General features: G+C 37.3%; 1 protein-coding gene across 6 annotated transcripts in view; it reads right to left on the minus strand.

Annotated features, from left to right (window-relative positions):
- LOC108427379 (platelet glycoprotein Ib alpha chain) overlaps positions 1 to 17945 on the minus strand; it is a 36242-nt gene continuing 18297 nt past the window's right edge. For 2 of the 6 annotated variants that reach the window (XM_017697459.2, XM_037544822.1), the window contains 12 exons: positions 17666 to 17845; positions 17419 to 17566; positions 17273 to 17290; positions 15443 to 15499; positions 15033 to 15086; positions 14741 to 14788; positions 13379 to 13411; positions 10511 to 10552; positions 10319 to 10419; positions 5731 to 5802; positions 3254 to 3291; positions 1 to 3158 (listed from right to left, as the gene is read on the minus strand). In XM_017697459.2, coding sequence (XP_017552948.1) covers positions 3289 to 3291; positions 5731 to 5802; positions 10319 to 10419; positions 10511 to 10552; positions 13379 to 13411; positions 14741 to 14788; positions 15033 to 15086; positions 15443 to 15499; positions 17273 to 17290; positions 17419 to 17566; positions 17666 to 17845 — 756 coding nt within the window. In that variant the 3' untranslated portion in view covers positions 1 to 3158; positions 3254 to 3288. The other 4 variants (XM_037544820.1, XM_037544821.1, XM_017697462.1 and 1 more) reach the window with 4 other exon arrangements.

Below are 17945 nucleotides of genomic sequence, written 5' to 3' on the forward strand. Positions count from 1 at the left end.
TTATTTTTCAGATTTATTTATGTTTATTTGTTAAGTTATGTCCTTTACATAACAAACCAATAGAAATACTCCAAAAGTACGTGGGCCAATATCTCTTTACATCAAGTTATTCCGTAGGAGGCAAAAATATTCTAATTTTTAAAGTTACAAGTTGCAATTTTTAAGATACTTTTTTTTTACGAGACCATATATACATATATATTACATTACATACATATGTAGAGAGTATTTGCATTCTTTTTACAAGTTAGACATTTTTTAATTCACTTTAGCATCAAATTAATGTTCATGGTTGTTTTTAAACTAAAAAATCTTGTTATATTTTGGTTGGAAACAAGTTAAAAACCCATCAGAAAATGGTCCAATCAGGATTTTTTCTCTGTGGTATCTAAATCTAGATATAGCCAAGCAAACTCCCCATTTGTGACTGGGACTTCAGATGCTGAAAAGAAGGCCTAATGTGTCAGATTTACAACCAACACAATTAGAACAAATCACATTCTAATTTTCATTGCGTGGGACCAATGTTGTGAGAAGAAATGTTACTGCAAGCCTGCTGGAAGTCATAGAAACATCACTCACTGCGAGTATGAGTGGGGCCTAGCTCTAACAGTCATGGTTTACCATTGCATTTAAACATTGGTAAACTCTGATAAGTTTTTTAGAATTGTTAATATAAGTTTTAACAAACTTGTATTTCAGATAAAAGCACTTTGAGCACAACATTCACACAAAGGCCTCTATTCCACCGCAGGGCCGAATGGTTCTGAGCACGGAGGGTATTTCCACACAGACACAGTTCGACATGCAACGCTTAAAAACAAACTCAGCTAAGACCAATTTCTAAATGGTAACTGGTGCTGCTGACCAGAAGAGAGTAGCTGGTTAGCATTAGCTTAGCTTCTTCGGCACTGCTCACCACAGATTTGATTCTGACTAACAATTTAGATCATAGTGACTCATATCTGAGGAAACAAAGTTGACCGGCTGATGTTAGAGGGACAAAACTTCTCTGATGTCTGAATTTAATGCTAGTGCTAATGCTCGTCTCTCCTAGTTAACTTTGCTGAGCTACAGAGATCCAGACACCACAGCGCAGGTATAAAAATGATAAAGACAGTGAAAGTAAAGTCGACTGACTGGTGTTGGAGTGACAAAGTGGAAATCGGACCTGTTCTGTTAGTGCTTTAAGCTGTAGCCTGCTAGGCTAAGCTAATACAAGTGCACGGTTCCTCCCACTGCAGTACGGGCTCAGTTCTAGCGAACTAATGATTAAAAACATCCATTTAAAGGATAAAGACTTGTATCTGAGAGCACAAATTTGAATGTGAGAGAAAGATAAAAGAAATAGAATTGTTTTGTGCTCTGAGCTGTACCCTGCCAGGCAGCGCCAATGCTAATGTAGTTAGCTGGCTAAAGGTAAAACCAGCGCAATACAGGCGGTTTCAGTGACAGATGCTCAAATAGCACCCCTTTAGAGGACAAACAACATGACAAGATGAGAGCAGGTCGAGAGACTGGAGCTGGAGTGACAGACGGAATTGAACATGTTTGTGGTTGGTGGTGTGTATGTAACTTTTAGCCTGTTAGCAGTTAGCCAAATTTCTTTGGTATTTCCTGGTTCTGATTCAGTGGTACAACAGATGGAAACAAAAACTGTAACCAGTCTCACGAGTCTGGACCACTGTGGAACAGCCTAGTATGGCACTGAGAACCATTTGGCTTGAGGTGGAAAAGCGGGCAAATTTTTTGTGTGGAGAAAGCCTTCAGGTTCTGTAAAGCACAGAGAAGCAAACATCAAAGTCTGGAGCTGTTTTTGTGGCAGTGTTGATGGAATCATAAACACAGAATTATAAAGAGGCAATTTGGATGCAAGCCTTTTAAGAAACTGCTCAACACTTAATGAACCGAAACACACCAGCTGTCATCTAAAAGAATACACTGCCAAAAAGAAACTGACAGTCTTGACGTAGTATGTTTAAAATAAATGCCAATAGGCTTGACATTTGTTTACCTAACACAATGAACTTGCACTGACATTTTTAAGGGGCGCAAATAATTTTTGGTGCCACTGTACATATACAGCACTGTGCAATAGTCATCAGAGAATTTATAAGCATTTATTTATTTCATATATATATATATATATATATATATATATATATATATATAAATGTTTTCCTCATTGTTTTAAACTTAAATAAATAAAAAATGAAACTTATGCAGAACTGTGTACCCTGCAGATCACCAATCAACAAGTTGTGAACTGACAAGGGGCGTTCAAACTTTTGCATATAACCGTTTACATATTTTGTATATCATATTATATCATACTGTTAATGCTGAGTATTACCATGTAATAAAACTCTTGTGACATCGTAATATTTATGCTTTTGATTACTGAACAAAACAGCATTATTGGTGAATAAACACAAACCCATACAATGTGGTGTGAAGCTCCTATTGAACATTTTTGACTGACTGGTGGTCAAATGTCCATTTCAGTATGACGTGAAAAATAAGTCTACCATGAAAATGGAATACATTATCATTATATAGGGTCAGTATGTTGCAGAATGTAAATAGAATATAATGCCACGTATTATAATGTATTTTTTGTGTTAGCTTGCACTTCACATTCCTGCACATGCAAGTTTCCCTCATCAAAAACATATAGCATACCTTTAATTAAAAAAAATCACATGAGAACACATGAGAAGCAGGCAAACTTGACTGGAGCTGTCAAAATTTCATTGCTCATAGCGTTACCTTGTCCAGTCTCGACTTAAGTAAATCACTTTTCCTCTCCAGTTGGAGCCTCTACAGTCCGGTCCAAGGCTATAGGTATGTATTCCACACGTGTGTGGGGACACCACACATGCCTTCGAGTTCTTTTTATGGATCAGAATGCTTGGCACTCCTCCATCATCTTTCAAATGGACATGCCATAAGCTGGCACACGCTCCTTTCTGGAGAGGGCAGGTGCTCGACAATGACTGCTCCAGTCTGACCTTAGACATGGTGTCTGGAAAATTATAGACAGTGATCTCACGCAGAGAGGTCCATCTGGAGACAGCAAGTCCAGATCACACTACGTCAGGAGGTAATCCATGCCACTGACGGATGTCATTGATGACCCTCTGACATATTACTCTGAGCTGGAACATGAAGAGCAAGAAAAACAGATATGAGAGATTCATTCATAATGACTGTGGCCACATTTATAAACACCACAGCAATCAGAGCAACTCACCTCAAGTAGCTTGATGACTGAGGATCCCATGAGCATCACTTTAAAAAAAAAACACAGGAGAGACACAATTAAGCTGGAGTTATAAAAGTAACCAATGCAACGCAGCTCAATGAACCATCTGATTAGAATGCAGGTTTTAAATCATTCTTTTTACTAAGGTTGGGCAATAGGGCCAAAATATATCATGGTTAGTCGAGTTTCTGCAGTAACAACCCCAGTGATGGTAAACAATCATTTATGGACAGTTTTTCAAAATGTTAATTTATTGACTTATTTCATGTGAATTTCATTTCATAGTGAAAAACACTAGTATTTCCACATAAAAACAAAACTGAATGTCTAAATATTTGGAGATGTGATATCCTACATTATTACCATATGTACTTTACCAAACATACAATATATGTCCAAAAATATATAGACAAGTGTTTCAATCACACTCATTGCTAACAGGGTTGAACTGAAGAGCTCAGTGGCTTTACACATAGTATTGTCATTTTCAGCCACAAATCAGTTTCTGCCCTACTAGTTCTGCCCTGGTCTAGGACTCAAACTCACAGATCAGATCTGCCGAGTGCTTAAGCACAAAACGCTAAAATCACCTCTCCCTGTTGCATCACTCCTTACAGAGTTCCTAACTGCCTCTGGAAGCACCATCAGTGCAAGAACTGTGTACTGGAGCTTCATGAAATTGGTTTCCATGCCTGAGCAGCTGCATAAAAGCCTAGGGTCATTGTGCCTTGGCAAGCATGCAATGCTATACCAATAACAGGCCTTGGGAAAGACTCCTAATGCTACCCTTGCCTACCAGTGTAAAATAATCAAACTGTACATTGCTTTGGATAAGCGTGTCTGCCAAATGCTGTAAATGTAAAAGGTGCCAGGAGAATGCTATCTAACGTAATGCACAGTAGTTTGGTGGAGAGGATAATAGCCTAAAATTTTGTGGAAAGCCTTCTCAGAAGCACGGAGGCTGATATAGCCACAAAAAGGGAGACCAAATCATATCAATGGCCATGATTTTGGAATATGTCCAATAAGCTCTTATAGGTATATTGAGATACCTACACCACATTACTCACACAGGAGCTTTGATGACATCTCAATTTAAATCCACAGGCATTAATATGGAGTTGTTTCCGCCCTTGGCAGCGATAACTTCCACTCTTCTTTGAAGCTTACTACAAGATTTTGGAGAGTGTCTGTGGGAATTCCTGCCCATTCATTTATTTTCATCCAATTTTGTCCCCAATTTAATCATCTCCAATTCCACTCGCTGGTTGGTTAGTGTAGTGGGTAACACCTCTGCCTTCTACACTGTAGACTGGGGTTCAAACCCCACCTCTTACACCAATAAGAGTCCTTGGGCAAGACTCCTAACACCGCCCTGGCCTACCTATGTAAAATGATCGAATTGTAAGTCGCTCTGGATAAGAGCGTCAGCCAAATGCCATAAATGTAAATGTAAATGTAGTTCGGACTCCCCCAGTCACATGATACTACCAACGCTAAGAGGGTGAAGGCTAGCACAGGCCTGTGAAGCGCTACCACATCTTTTCAAACTGCCACTCACACAACTTCAATGGACAGCCAAACGTGCTTGGAGGAAAGCGCCAACTACCAGATCTGTTATGTCAGTTAACAGATGCCTGCGCTGACTACCATCGCGCTAAGTGATGGGGTAGAAGGAAGGGGGGTTATCCTACCCACTCAGAGACAGCAAGGCCAATTGTGCTGTCTTGGACTCTTAGCTATAGCATCACCAGGGATTGAACTCACAATCTCCTGATAATAGGGCCAACACTTAGACAGTTGCGCCAGAAGAGCATTTATGAGGTCAGACACTAATGTTGGACAAGAGGACCTGGCTCACAATCTCCATTCTAGTTCATCCCAAAGGTGTTCAATGGGGTTGAGGTCAGGATTCTGTGTGGGCCAGTCAAGTTCTTCCACACCAAAGTCATCCAACCATGTCTTTATGGACCTTTGCGCAATGGGACTTACATTAGAACAGAAAAGGTTCTTCACCAAACTGATCCCACAAAGCATAGAATTGTACAAAATGTCTTGGTCTGCTGGAGCATTAAGATTTCCCTTCACTGGAACTAAGGGGTCTATAGACCTACCCCTGAAAAACAACCCTGTAGCATCATCCCTCCTCCACCAAACTGTACAGTTGGCACAATGCAGTCAGGCAGGTAACATTCTACTAGCACTCCTCAAACCCAGACTCTTCCATCAGACTGACCGAAAGAGAAGGGTGATTCATTACTCCACAGAACACATTTCCACTGCTCCAGAGTCCAGTTTCACTTTTATAAAGACATTCATCTGGAGTGTACAAGAAAGGGTTATGGCTGCTGATCTGTATTTCTTCTTGTATATCTGTTATTTCAAAGCTTTAAGAAATCAAAGCCAACATTCTCATTTCTCAAGTGTAACAATAAAAGCAGCAGCAATTGTTCCAAAAATGCTACCTGGCACTCTGCATTTCCATTCAAGATCACCAGTTCTGCGCTGTCACATGGCAGAGGAACTTCAATGGGCTCCTATAAAACAGGTTAAAGTATAGACAGTATTAATTTATTTTGTTAAGGTACATAACTTGAGATATTCTGGACATTCATTTATTAATTATATAACAGTTAGTTCCGGCCACACAAGCTGATTGGTTGAGAAGTGTTCTAACCATGCTGTTATTTCACCATAACAGTACAATTTTTTTAAGCAATGGCGGTCAAGCCATTTTTACTTCAAGCCACTTTTACTTCTTACTTTGTGCACAAACAGAAAACAGATACTTCTAAGATCACACTTGACTGACAGTGAATTTGGTCAGATTCTGAAGATGAGACTACACTAAATTCCCAAACTGTCATCACCACTGAGCAGCTTTTCAGTTGCCAGCTGTGACAGAAGAACAGCTAAACAACCTGGAATCAGCCAGAAATGAACCGAATACCATTCGCCAAACAAAATGGGCTGTAAGATGCTTTACAGACTAGCTGTCTGTAATATTAATCAGTACTTCAAAAGGTGAGGTTTACAGTAGACTGTGCGGCGAGTGAGCGGAGCTCGTTACTCTGACGTAGCAACAACTACTGGTTAAGGAACTATCATTTGGCGGAAGTAACTGCAAACATTAAAACATTAAATGCCCCGTTCATTTATTAATTTCTTATTGCATTTATTTAGCTGTTGTATCAATGCAATAGAACACTCAAAGGTTGTGTGTTATTGTTATAACATCATGGCTGTGATGATCTACAGCGACCTAATCACAGCCATGATAGGACACTCCTTCTCATCATCTATTGCTTAACTGTAACATAATTCTCATTGTTCTATGGCTTTCTCAGTCTTTTGAGAACCTTCCACATCTCTGTTCATCATTGTGGACACATCTAATGTTTCCTTATTTTTTCCAGCATCCTATTAATGATATACACAGGACTCATGCATTCCTTTATGTATGTATCTACAACAAAATTGGTGATACACTACCAAAGCATTGTACTCAGACTTTTGAACAGCAGTGTACACAGTCATATGTAAAAGTTTGGGCGCCCCCAGTCAAAACACATTCTAAGTGAAAATCAGCAAATGTAGACTTTGTACAGAAAATACTTCTGCACATTTGAATGCATTGAATACATACACTTTATGGGTCCTTTAAGGGTTCTTTAGTAAAGAAAATGGTTCTACACTGAACCATGAACACTCAAAGAATGCACTGCATAATTAAAGCCTTCTTTACATCATGAAAGGGTTCTACAGATTGATGGAGAACATGCTATATATGGTTATATGTAGAACCTTTTTTAAAAAGGATTCTGTCCAGCACAGGTTATGTTAACTTTTCACCTGGACAAACAATGAAACAAGCAATTTGTGGTGTTCAAACTATTGTGCATGACTGCATATAATATATGCATCACTGTGTCCAGATGTAGCATTTAAATGAGCATTAATAACTGAACAGTCAGCTAAATTAAAGCTTTAATCACTCAATTGTTCATGTTGAGGACTCTGCATGTATCAGAGTTGCAAATGAGCACTGCTGGTTTTCATGAGCAATTTGAGTGCTGCGTAAAGCAAGATGAATGACTTTGAGTGCACTGCAAGGGAAAAAGGAGCCTGTTAGTATACTTAGAAGTCTGCACTGAAGACAACGGTGGAGGAAAGCAGCTGCGGTTTATGTAAACACAGTGCTGAGGGATGTGAAGTAGAACAAACAGAGGTGTGAAGAGAAACTATCTCCCACAGAAACCACCAGCATTGTCCAGATATGATCTACATTTCACAGACGAATACACCTCAACACGCAAACCCCATGTCAGCACCAACAAAAAACAAGCCCCACAATACAAGACAGTGCACAGCAGCAGAGTGTCATAGATAGTTCACATGAGAGAATAATCTGCCCCCACTGAATCACGATAAGCTAAAATTTTCAGCTTGGGGGGGGGCAATTACTGCAATTTGAGTAATTTTTTTTCTAATATTTTGGAAACAATGTTAAATCTTTCTATAATATAATGAGAACAGTGCAGAAAATAAAGCACATGTAATTTCACTTTGCTTTTATTTATACATTTATAACTGTTTTAATTTATCTTACCAGATACCATGGTAAATATCACTCATCATAGGCCGAGTGTTAAGACAAGAGTAAGGCACCTTGCTAGGTACTCATTTTAAAAATAAAAATTGCTTGTGTGTATTTTTTTATTACTTGGAGGAAAGGCATTTTCTGTTAAAATTGTATCTACTGTCATAGAAATGAAAATAAACTATACAATGCAGATTTATGGCATGATGCTATAATACATTCCTGTTTTGGCTACACTGTTCAAAGTTTCTTCAGTTCTACCTAAAAAATTTCCTTTGTGGTAACAACTGAATTAGCTGTACTCAACTTTACAATTGACTTTGATTAAAAAAAAAAACATTCATTCAAAGTAATTGTTTAGTTAGTAAAACGTGTTAATTTACTTGTTACCACATTTCATAATTTTTAGGTTTAACTAAGAATCTTTCTTACTGTGTACCAGAGAAAAAATGGCAAAGAAATGTTCCATAAGTAAAAAAAAGTATAATAGAAACAGAACTTGTCCTGTTTTGTCGCCCACTTTTACAAATGCGGGATTTGCATTTGAAAGAAGAGACAACAGAGTTTGAGTTTTGTGGCGTGTCAGGTTCATGTAACAAACTTTTCTTATTCAACAATGTCAATGAAAGTACAGTTTTCAAATTTCTCACCCTTAAACTCAGCAGATAAGCAGAAATTCGTGCCCTAAAATTCGTAGGAACATGTCATATTTGAATGTGTTCACTGTAGGAGATGCATTAACTTATTTGCACTTTTGCATATCACTGCGCAGCACTAAAATCCTTTCTGTCAACAAATTGTAAAAAGTGGCTTGTTAGTTCAACCTAAAAAAAAATTCATGTAGTAAAAATCAATTAAACAAGTCTTATTCAATTTTAGAAAATATTCAATGAAAAAATGTGCTTATTCAAAGTATTTATTTAGTTTGAATAAGACTAGTTAATTTACGTTATCAAATTAAGTTTTTTTAAGTAAATTAAGTTTTCTCAGGTTGAACCAACAAACATTTTTACAGTGCATAATACGTGAAAAATTTATTTCTGCATGTTTGTCATTTTCATTGCTGTTGCTAGGCTGGTCCATGTAAATCTATAATGGAAGCAGGTAACTTTGAAAACTTCTGCAAATATTTTAAAATAAACATACACAGGGTCAATCACATGCCCCGCTATCACATGGACATTCCAAATACCCATTAGCAGCATGACGATTGTCAAATTTGAAATTGAATGCTTGTTTAAACAAGGCCATGAATGTGCGTTTCAATTAAAACTGCTTGTTATATAGCATGATTACATGAGAATAAACAATAGATAATACTTGGTTCATATCCAAATGATTTGAAAATCAAAATTAATGTATTCCATTGTTAAGTTAAATGAAATGTTTGTTCTAAACAAAGCCATGATTGTGCTGCATTCATAATGATTTGTGAAAAGATTTTTAGTAAAAAGTTTATGAAACTTTTGATAAATCTTTGGAATTATGATAAAACTGGTTCAAATCTATTTTTGTATGGAAATTACCGTTTATTGATCTTTTTAAATAGTTTTAAAGATATTCATGTAATTTGGAGCGACTCCTCAGTGACAATAGCAGTAACTGTATTAAATTTAATATATGTCTTTTTGTGGCTAAAATGTTTCTAAAAAACATTTTATAAGTTTTATGTGATTTGCAGGAAAAATAATTCTGTTACTTCATTTAAAAAGGCAACTGAGACAATACAGAACAAACACATGAAATCCTTATTTATAAAACTCAAAAGTAATGCAGAACCTTTGTTTCTAAACACTTTATACAACTGAGATAAATCATGGTCACACCACATGACATTTTTAAAGCCATTTCAACCACTTCATCTGGATGAAAAAATTCTAAAATAACTTAATCTAAAATTTAAATATGAATTTATGGCTTCACAACATTCTCAGCGTTTGAACAATTGAAATACATATACTTTTTTTTTGTATTTTAAAACTGGCCTATTGAAAAGCCATCCTATGTCAATGACCCATCTACCAATTTGGTCTACCCACTTTTTCACAAGTCTACCCAACAATTTATTTCTGCCTACGCCATTCAAAACATGATGAGGGACGTGAATGAATTATCCTCTACTGCCATCATATCTTCATCAGTGTAACTTTGATTTTGACCTAAACATTGGGCCAGACCTTCTTTTTGAGGGTCTGTATAAGATGTCAGTATGTAAAGATATATGATGTGGTCTGAAAAAACTCCTGACCCAACTCCTCCTCCTGCCTAAATTTAATATTTAATTTAACAAACCAGTTGTACATAGTTATCTGCAACATTTCCATCAATACCATTAAATCTGCCAATAATGGCAATAAGACATTTGGTAATCATTTGGTATGTTAATGCACACTGACACCCCAACAAAGCGCATCACATACAAACACAAGAAAAAAATAGACTGTTCAACTTACCTGTAGATTTTGGTGTCGTCTCCTGCACTGGGACCACACGATGATGATCAAGACAACATTGGCCAGTCCTGAGACGATGAATAAAAATGTGAAAACCAGGTCTGGAAAAATCAAACGGAACACATTGTTTTGGTCAGCACATAGGCAACAAGGGAAATAAGCTAATAATAAGCAATGAAGGTACAGACTTACTTTTTTCTTTCAGGTCCTTAATCTCTCTCATTCTTTGGGAGGCTAAAAAAGCAAAAAAAACAACAACAAATAAAATCAACCTATTTTTTCATGCAAATCGGTACAATTTTTGAGTAAAACAGTCAGGTTGCCTTTTTAAGAAAAAGTTCAGGTTAACAAAACCAGCATCATGCAAGAATAACAATTAGAACAGACAGAGCTGCCGTTTATTCCAGAGAACCTCACATTAATTATGTACAGCTATAGCAAGTCAGGGAAGAAGCTCAAACAATGGCTTTCTCCAGCATGTGTCAAACTCTACTCAGGAGTGCATAACAGCTTTCACATGTGCAGAACATATTTACTTACATTTTTTTTTTTAATTTACACATAACAGACCAAACACAGAATATTTGAATACAAAAAATAAGACACTGAACATTCCCATTAGTACTTATTCAACACTGTCAAATACAAAACAAAGTGTTCAATGAAGATTGATTGCAACACATCCCAGACATGCTCTACAGAGCTGTGTCACGATTGGCTCCTCCCAGTCATCCACGTGCATTTGTTGTGTTTTCCTCCCCTGTCCTGACCCCTTGTTTTCAGACCCCACCTCTGATAGTAATCGCATATTTTCCATCTGTATCCTGTCATCTGTCATTATCCTTGTTTATATTTAAGCCCTGTGTTTTCCTTAGTCTTCGTTGGATGTATTGTTTGATGTATGGTTTGAATTGTTTTGTTTGGCATTCGTTCCACCGGTCTCTGTTATTCATCCTAGTCTGTTTTTGTTTAGTCGGTATTCCTGTGTTTTCATGTCTGTACCCCAATCTCTCCGTGTTGGCTACTTGAACCTGGACTGTCTCGACCCCGATTATGGATTTGCCCTCAATAAATCTTGCTTATCTCAGCACATGCGTCCACCTCATCATCACTCCACCACACCGTTACAAGCTGAGTCACTCCAATATATTCCAACATCCAGCATCTGTTTTGTGGGCTTCCTGCTGCTTCCCTACAGTTCAGAGGCTTCTCTAATCTTTCATTGCTCCTTGAGGTTTCACAACACATGTGCTGTCAGAATTGTTACTTCTACAAAAAAAAGATTTTGGAAGTAGACTTTTGGAGCTTGTTTGTGAAGTTTAATAGTGGCATTCCTGCATTATAACAAGGTAACGTGGGAGTTTTAGCAGCAGGCAACAGGTGTAGGGCTCAAAGGTGTGGGCAGCAGAAGAGCTGAGCCAGCGGAACATATGGATGGAGGTGATAATGTGAGTAAACCTGGCAGAAAAGAGCAGAAAAAATTCCAGAGGTGTTCAAAAGAGCTTCAACATTCCAATTCAATCCTAAGATGTTTAACAGAGCTTCAATGTTCAACTTCTATCCAAAGCTGTTAAACAGAGCTTCAACATTCCAATTCAATCCTAAGATGTTTAATAGAGCGTCGTCACTGCAATTCAGTCCAGAGGTGTTCGAAAGAGCTTCAACATTCCAATTCAATCCAAAGGTGTTCAACAGAGCTTCAACGTTCAACTTAAATCCAAAGCTGTTAAACAGAGCTTCAACATTCCAATTCAGTCCAGAGGTGTTCAAAAGAGCTTTAACATTCCAATTCAATCCAAAGGTATTCAACAGAGCTTCAATGCTCGACTTCAGTCCAAAGGCGTTCACCAGAGCATAACCATTCAAATTCAGTCCAAAGGTGTTCAACAGAGCTTCAACATTCCAATTAATTCTAAATGTGTTCAACAGAGCTTCAACATTTCAGCTTATCCTACAGGTATTCAATTAAGCTTAACTACTCCAACATATCTAAAAGATTTTCAATTGAGCTTCATCACTTCACAACATTTTATGGCTGTTCAATGCAGCTACATCTCTCAAACTCATTTTACAGCTGTTCAATGCAGCTACATCTCTCAAACTCATTTTACAGCTGTTCAATGCAGCTACATCTCTCAAACTCATTTTACAGCTGTTCAGTGGAGTTTTATCACTCCAACTCATCATCCAATACACACATATTCAAGAAATAACAAGGTGTTTTATTGACAATAAAGATGCTACAGGTGCTTACTTACTGTTAGGTACAGGTGAATCTGTTATATGATTGACTTGAAATGGTGAAGCTGACATACCTAATTCACATGAATTTTATTTTTTCCAAAAAAAATTCTGCTCCAGTTTTTATTATGTATGCAGTTGTTCTTTTAAAAATTGGCCATAAAAGAACCACTATTATTTCCCTAAAGAACCATCCATCCATCCATTTTCTAAGCCGCTTCTCCGTCAGGGTCGCGACCCTAAAGAACCAGATAAAACTTAAATACTCATATGTACAAATAGATCTTCAAAGTACCATCCACTGAAATGTTATTTATTGAACATAAAATGGTTCTTCTACAGCAGTGCAAAGAACCCTTTTTGCCACTTTTGTTCTCAAGGGTGTATATGCAAAGCAAATAGACATGATTTTGCCATTTACACCCTCACTCATCTTAAGCAAGTTGAAGATTCTCCACAAGAAGGATTTTAAGTACACCTCTGTGCATCATTGAAAGAGAGGAAACTGGCATAAAACCCTCAACTGAATGACACCAATGTATGAAATATTTGCATTTCAACACCTGAAGCAAAACAGTTAATTACCTACAGGTATTAGTTAATTTGTCTCCTTTAAATCATTTAATGCTTTCAATATGTAATTTTTCTTTCAATCAGTGAATATAAAAAAGCATAAAGAGTAAACTTTAAAGAGAGCAGCAGGTAGTAAATGTGTTTTTTGGGGGGCCGCACTGGAGGCAATGTAAACGAAAATATCCCACCAAGAAAATAATCTACGCATAACTGCTAGTTCATAAATAAAGACGAAGAGGCACTTACTGACATTAGAAGATGGAGAGGGAGTTGAAGGATCTTAAAACAAACAAAAACACATAATGTAGAGAAAGTCAATAATCTGTGGATAAAGAATAAACCTCTTGAGTGAATCTAAATGCCTAGAAATGCCCAAAATTATGTGTTATTAAAGTGATTGTGATTATATTGCCAGTATAAAGTGAGTATGTGCATTTTCAAAAATCTGAGTGGGCTTTATTGACACTACAGTTTCTGAAAATGTTTTTAACCCTGTTTCCAAACACGTTGGGGTGCTGTGCAAAATGGAAATAAAAAGAGAATGAAATTATATGTAAATCATAAATCTCTGTATTTCATTGAAAATAGTACAAAGACAACATATCAGATGTTAAAACTGAGAAATTGTATTTATTTTAAATGTTCCAAAAAAGTTGGGACAGGGGCAACTAAAGGCTGGTAAATTTGTGTAATGTTACAAAAAACCCAAGTGTTTAACTGGCAACAAGTCGGTAACATGACTTGGTATAAAAAAAAAGAGCCTCTTTCAAAAGTAAAGACCGGAGGGGTTCACCACTTTGCGAAAAGCTGCATGATCAAATAGTGCAACAATTCAAGAATAACTCAACTCAAGAGTTTGTCAATATAAAATAGCAAAGAACTTCTGCTTTTCATCGTCTGTGGTACATAATATCATTAAAAGATCCAGAGAATCTGAAGAAATCTCTGTATATAAGGGACAAGGCCAAAAACCAATATTGGCTGGCTGTGAACTTCCTGCCTCTTAGTTTTAAGAGTCTATATCAATAATAATGCTACCATTAGGTATAGGTGAATCAGTCATCTGGTTGACTTGAAATGTTGATGCTGATGCACCTAAATAACATGAGTAAAACCACCAATTTTGCTACTGCTTTTATTATGTGCGCAGTTTTTTTTTGTTTTTTGTGCTAAAAATGTTTTTTTTTTACCCAAATTCATGGGAGAACCACTTTTGCTTCCTTAAAGAACCACATTTGTTAAAGAGACAAACTTTAAAAAGGTTCTTCACATTCACACCTCAGTACCATTCACTGAAATGGTCCTTTAATAGTTTTGTGCAAAGAACTCTTTTCCCACTTTTATTTTTAAGTGGGACGCAAATGGATATGATTTCGCCAATTGCGCCCTCACTCATGTTAACCAAGGTGAAGATTTGCCTCATAATTTTCATTAAATCAGTGAATACAAAAAAGCATGTAGGCTAAACCAAGAAGTAGGTCTATGCAGTAGCAGGCACCATATGTGTGTTTGGGTGGGTCACATGGGCGGCAATGTAATTGACAATATTTAAACAAGAAAATAATGTGAGCCTAACTGTTCATTAATAATGTCAGGGGAGACACTTACTGATGCTTTGGTAACTGGTAGTAGAAGTCAAAGCGGGAGTCGATGGATCTTAAATAGAAAATGTAGTGAGACTCAGTCATCAGTGGGTAAAGAACACAGTACTTCAGTGAATCAAGCAAATTTATGTGTAATTACTGTTATTATTGTTACCATTATAAAGTGAGCATGCGCATTTTCAAAAAAATAAGAGGACACTTTAGCTCTAATAAGTTTGAAGTTTGTGTGTGGCAATATAATTTTAATATATTTGTAATAAGTAAATAATAAACAATAATTTGTTTGAGGCACATACTGATGCTTTGGTGATTGGTAGTAGATGTAGAAGATGGAGTGGTTGTCGATTGGTCTTAAAACAAAAAAAACAAAGAAACAAAGAAACAAACGCGTAGTGAGAATCAGTCATCATTGAGTAAAGAAGTAGGTGCCAACTACTTTATTACATTTTTTTTTGCATGTCTACAGTATAAAGGTCTGTCCGGTATACAGTTTTATTCAGTGTTCTAATATCTGAAGCTCAAAATTAAAAATTTATACACAATTATGTCAAGGCAACACAATCTGGGGGAAGTTACAATGGTCTTTTTCATAGCAAAAACCTGTTCAGAAAATATGAAGTTTGTATAAATTGATCAAATTTGGCAACAGCATGCGACAATGAAACACTTTACCTAAAAAATGAGGAAAGAGTGAGAAATAACTTACAGGTAGTTACAGGTGTAGTGGTCACAGTGCTGGCTTGTACTGTCGAAGACGATGTGTCTATTATGCAGAAGAAAAATACATATAAATACAATAGTGCACACATAAAACCATATGCATACCTATGCAGCACAATGTACACACATACACACAAACAAACATATACATACATTTTATATATACACTGATCAGGCACAACATTACGACCATCTCCTTGTGGTCAGACACAGCAGTGCTGCTGGAGTTTTAAACACCTTGTAACGGGGAGCGAGGTAGCGGACGCATGTGCGGAGGTAAGCGACTTTTATTGAGGGCAAATCCAGGGTCATGGTCAAAACGGTCGAGGGTCATAGAGCCAATACGGAGAGATCGTAGGGCAGACATGACATAGACCAGAATCAAACTAACTACACAGACAGAGATGAAACAAAGCAAACGTTAAACAAAGACCAATACAAATACCAGCAAACACAAGGGGCAAACACAGGGCTTAAATACACAGGGAAAACGAGGGACAGGTGAAAACAATTGGGGCGGAGTCATGAAACAAAGGGCAGGGCAACAGATACCAAAACAAAAACGCACATGGACAGGACTGGGAGGGGCCAATCGTGACACACCTCAGTGACACTGCTGGACTGAGAATAGTCCACCAACCAAAAATCCCCAGCCAACAGCGTTCTGTGGGCAGCGTGCTGTGACCACTGAAGGACTAGAGGATGACCAACACAAACCGTGCAGCAGCAGATGAGTTATCATCTCTGACTTTACATCTATGAGGTGGACTGACAAAGCAGGAGTGTCTAATAGAGTGGACAGTGAGTGGACAGTGTTTAAAAACTCCAGCAACATTGCTGTGTCTGATCCACTCAGACCAGCACAACACCCACTAACACAACACCACCACATCAGTGTTATTGCAGTGCTGAGAATGATCCAACACCCAAATAGTACCTGCTCTGTGAGGGTCCATGGGGGTCCTGACCACTGAAGAACAGGGTAAAAGGGGGCTAACAAAGTATCAGAGAAACAGATGGACTACAGTGTGTAATTTTAGAACTACACAGTGCAACTATACAGTAAGTGGAACTGAAAAAAATGGACAATGAGGGTAGAAACAAGGAGGTGGTCATAATGTCATGCCTGATTAGTGTATATTTTATACATGTATTTTTATATATATTTCTATGTACATAAAATACATGATTTGTCCTACTGCCTTTACTGATTGTGTGTAAATTTAGCAGTTAGCATACTGTCTGAAATCTTAAAACTTTTTATTTCTTTTTTCACCACACAGAATATTTGGTGGGCAAACACCACATGGGGGTCCAGGCAAAAGACAGCTTTGCTCAAGACAACAATGAGATAGGATGAAAGGACAAAGGGGAGTTTTGCATAAGTCTCTCCTGCTGCCAAGATACTTATTCTTAGAAAACAGCCCATTAATCTCCTGTCTCCTGTTGAGCTCTAGAGATCTCAATAAAGTCACACATTGTGCTCAGATCTGCCAACAGCCGGGAGCCCGAGCCTTCCTCATCCAAGACCTTCTCAGCTTTGATTCTATAAATAACTATTATCATTTTTATCTGCGCTAAAATATTTTCTTTTGCCTAATTGAGGCATTTCAAGAGAATCACCATTGAGTCTCCTGAGCTGTCAAGGACTTAATTTGAGCAATAACATTTTATTCTGGGATGGTGACACTCAGAAGCTCCTATTTCACTCAGCAACGTGTCAATAACGTGTGATTATCAGAATAACATGAGATACATCCAGCATAAAACCAAAACAACATGAATATTTTTTTCAATTGAATTAAAAGTTACTTACTCTGTGGAGATGGACAAGCTGATATCACACGAAGAGAAAAGATAATAAGCAAAAAAGAGAATTTTTGAGGTTAGGATCTGTCGTTTAGATGTGGAAAAAGATGATATTGGATCATTTGTCATTTTTCGGCATTGTGAGATCCATACCTGGAAATACTCCGACCCAGTTACACGTCTTGTTATACATGCTCTGAAAATCTTCTGGTGTGAGATCTGTTGTGCTGTATGAAAAGTTGCATGTATGCTTCTGACAATGCTCTGTAATATTAGATCTAGCATCTTCATCAAGGCCTAGCTGAAAAGACCAGAGACGGATAAGTTTAAGAAGTGAGCCTCGAATTCTTGAGTGTAGTGACCTTCTGCATGTGTCATATAAGAGACCAAATATACTTACATATGCACCTAGAATCCATCGATATGAATGCATGAGGCACTCTCTGCTGTCTTTCTTTGTCTCGTTGTTTTCACTGCTCTCATGATTTCCAGAGACTTCATTTTGAGTGTCATAGTTTTCCTTGTTTTCAAGCCAGCTTGAACAGAGCATGTTGAAGATGGAGAGAGCTGTGTACTCAGGCTAAAAGAAGGAAGCACACACACATTAACCATTAACTTGGCATGTTTGACAAATACTGCAGTAATTAAAGTGAAAATAGTTTTAAAATGAAATTAGGACA

The sequence above is a fragment of the Pygocentrus nattereri genome, chromosome 14 (assembly GCF_015220715.1).
Source record: "Pygocentrus nattereri isolate fPygNat1 chromosome 14, fPygNat1.pri, whole genome shotgun sequence".
NCBI lineage: Eukaryota > Metazoa > Chordata > Actinopteri > Characiformes > Serrasalmidae > Pygocentrus > Pygocentrus nattereri.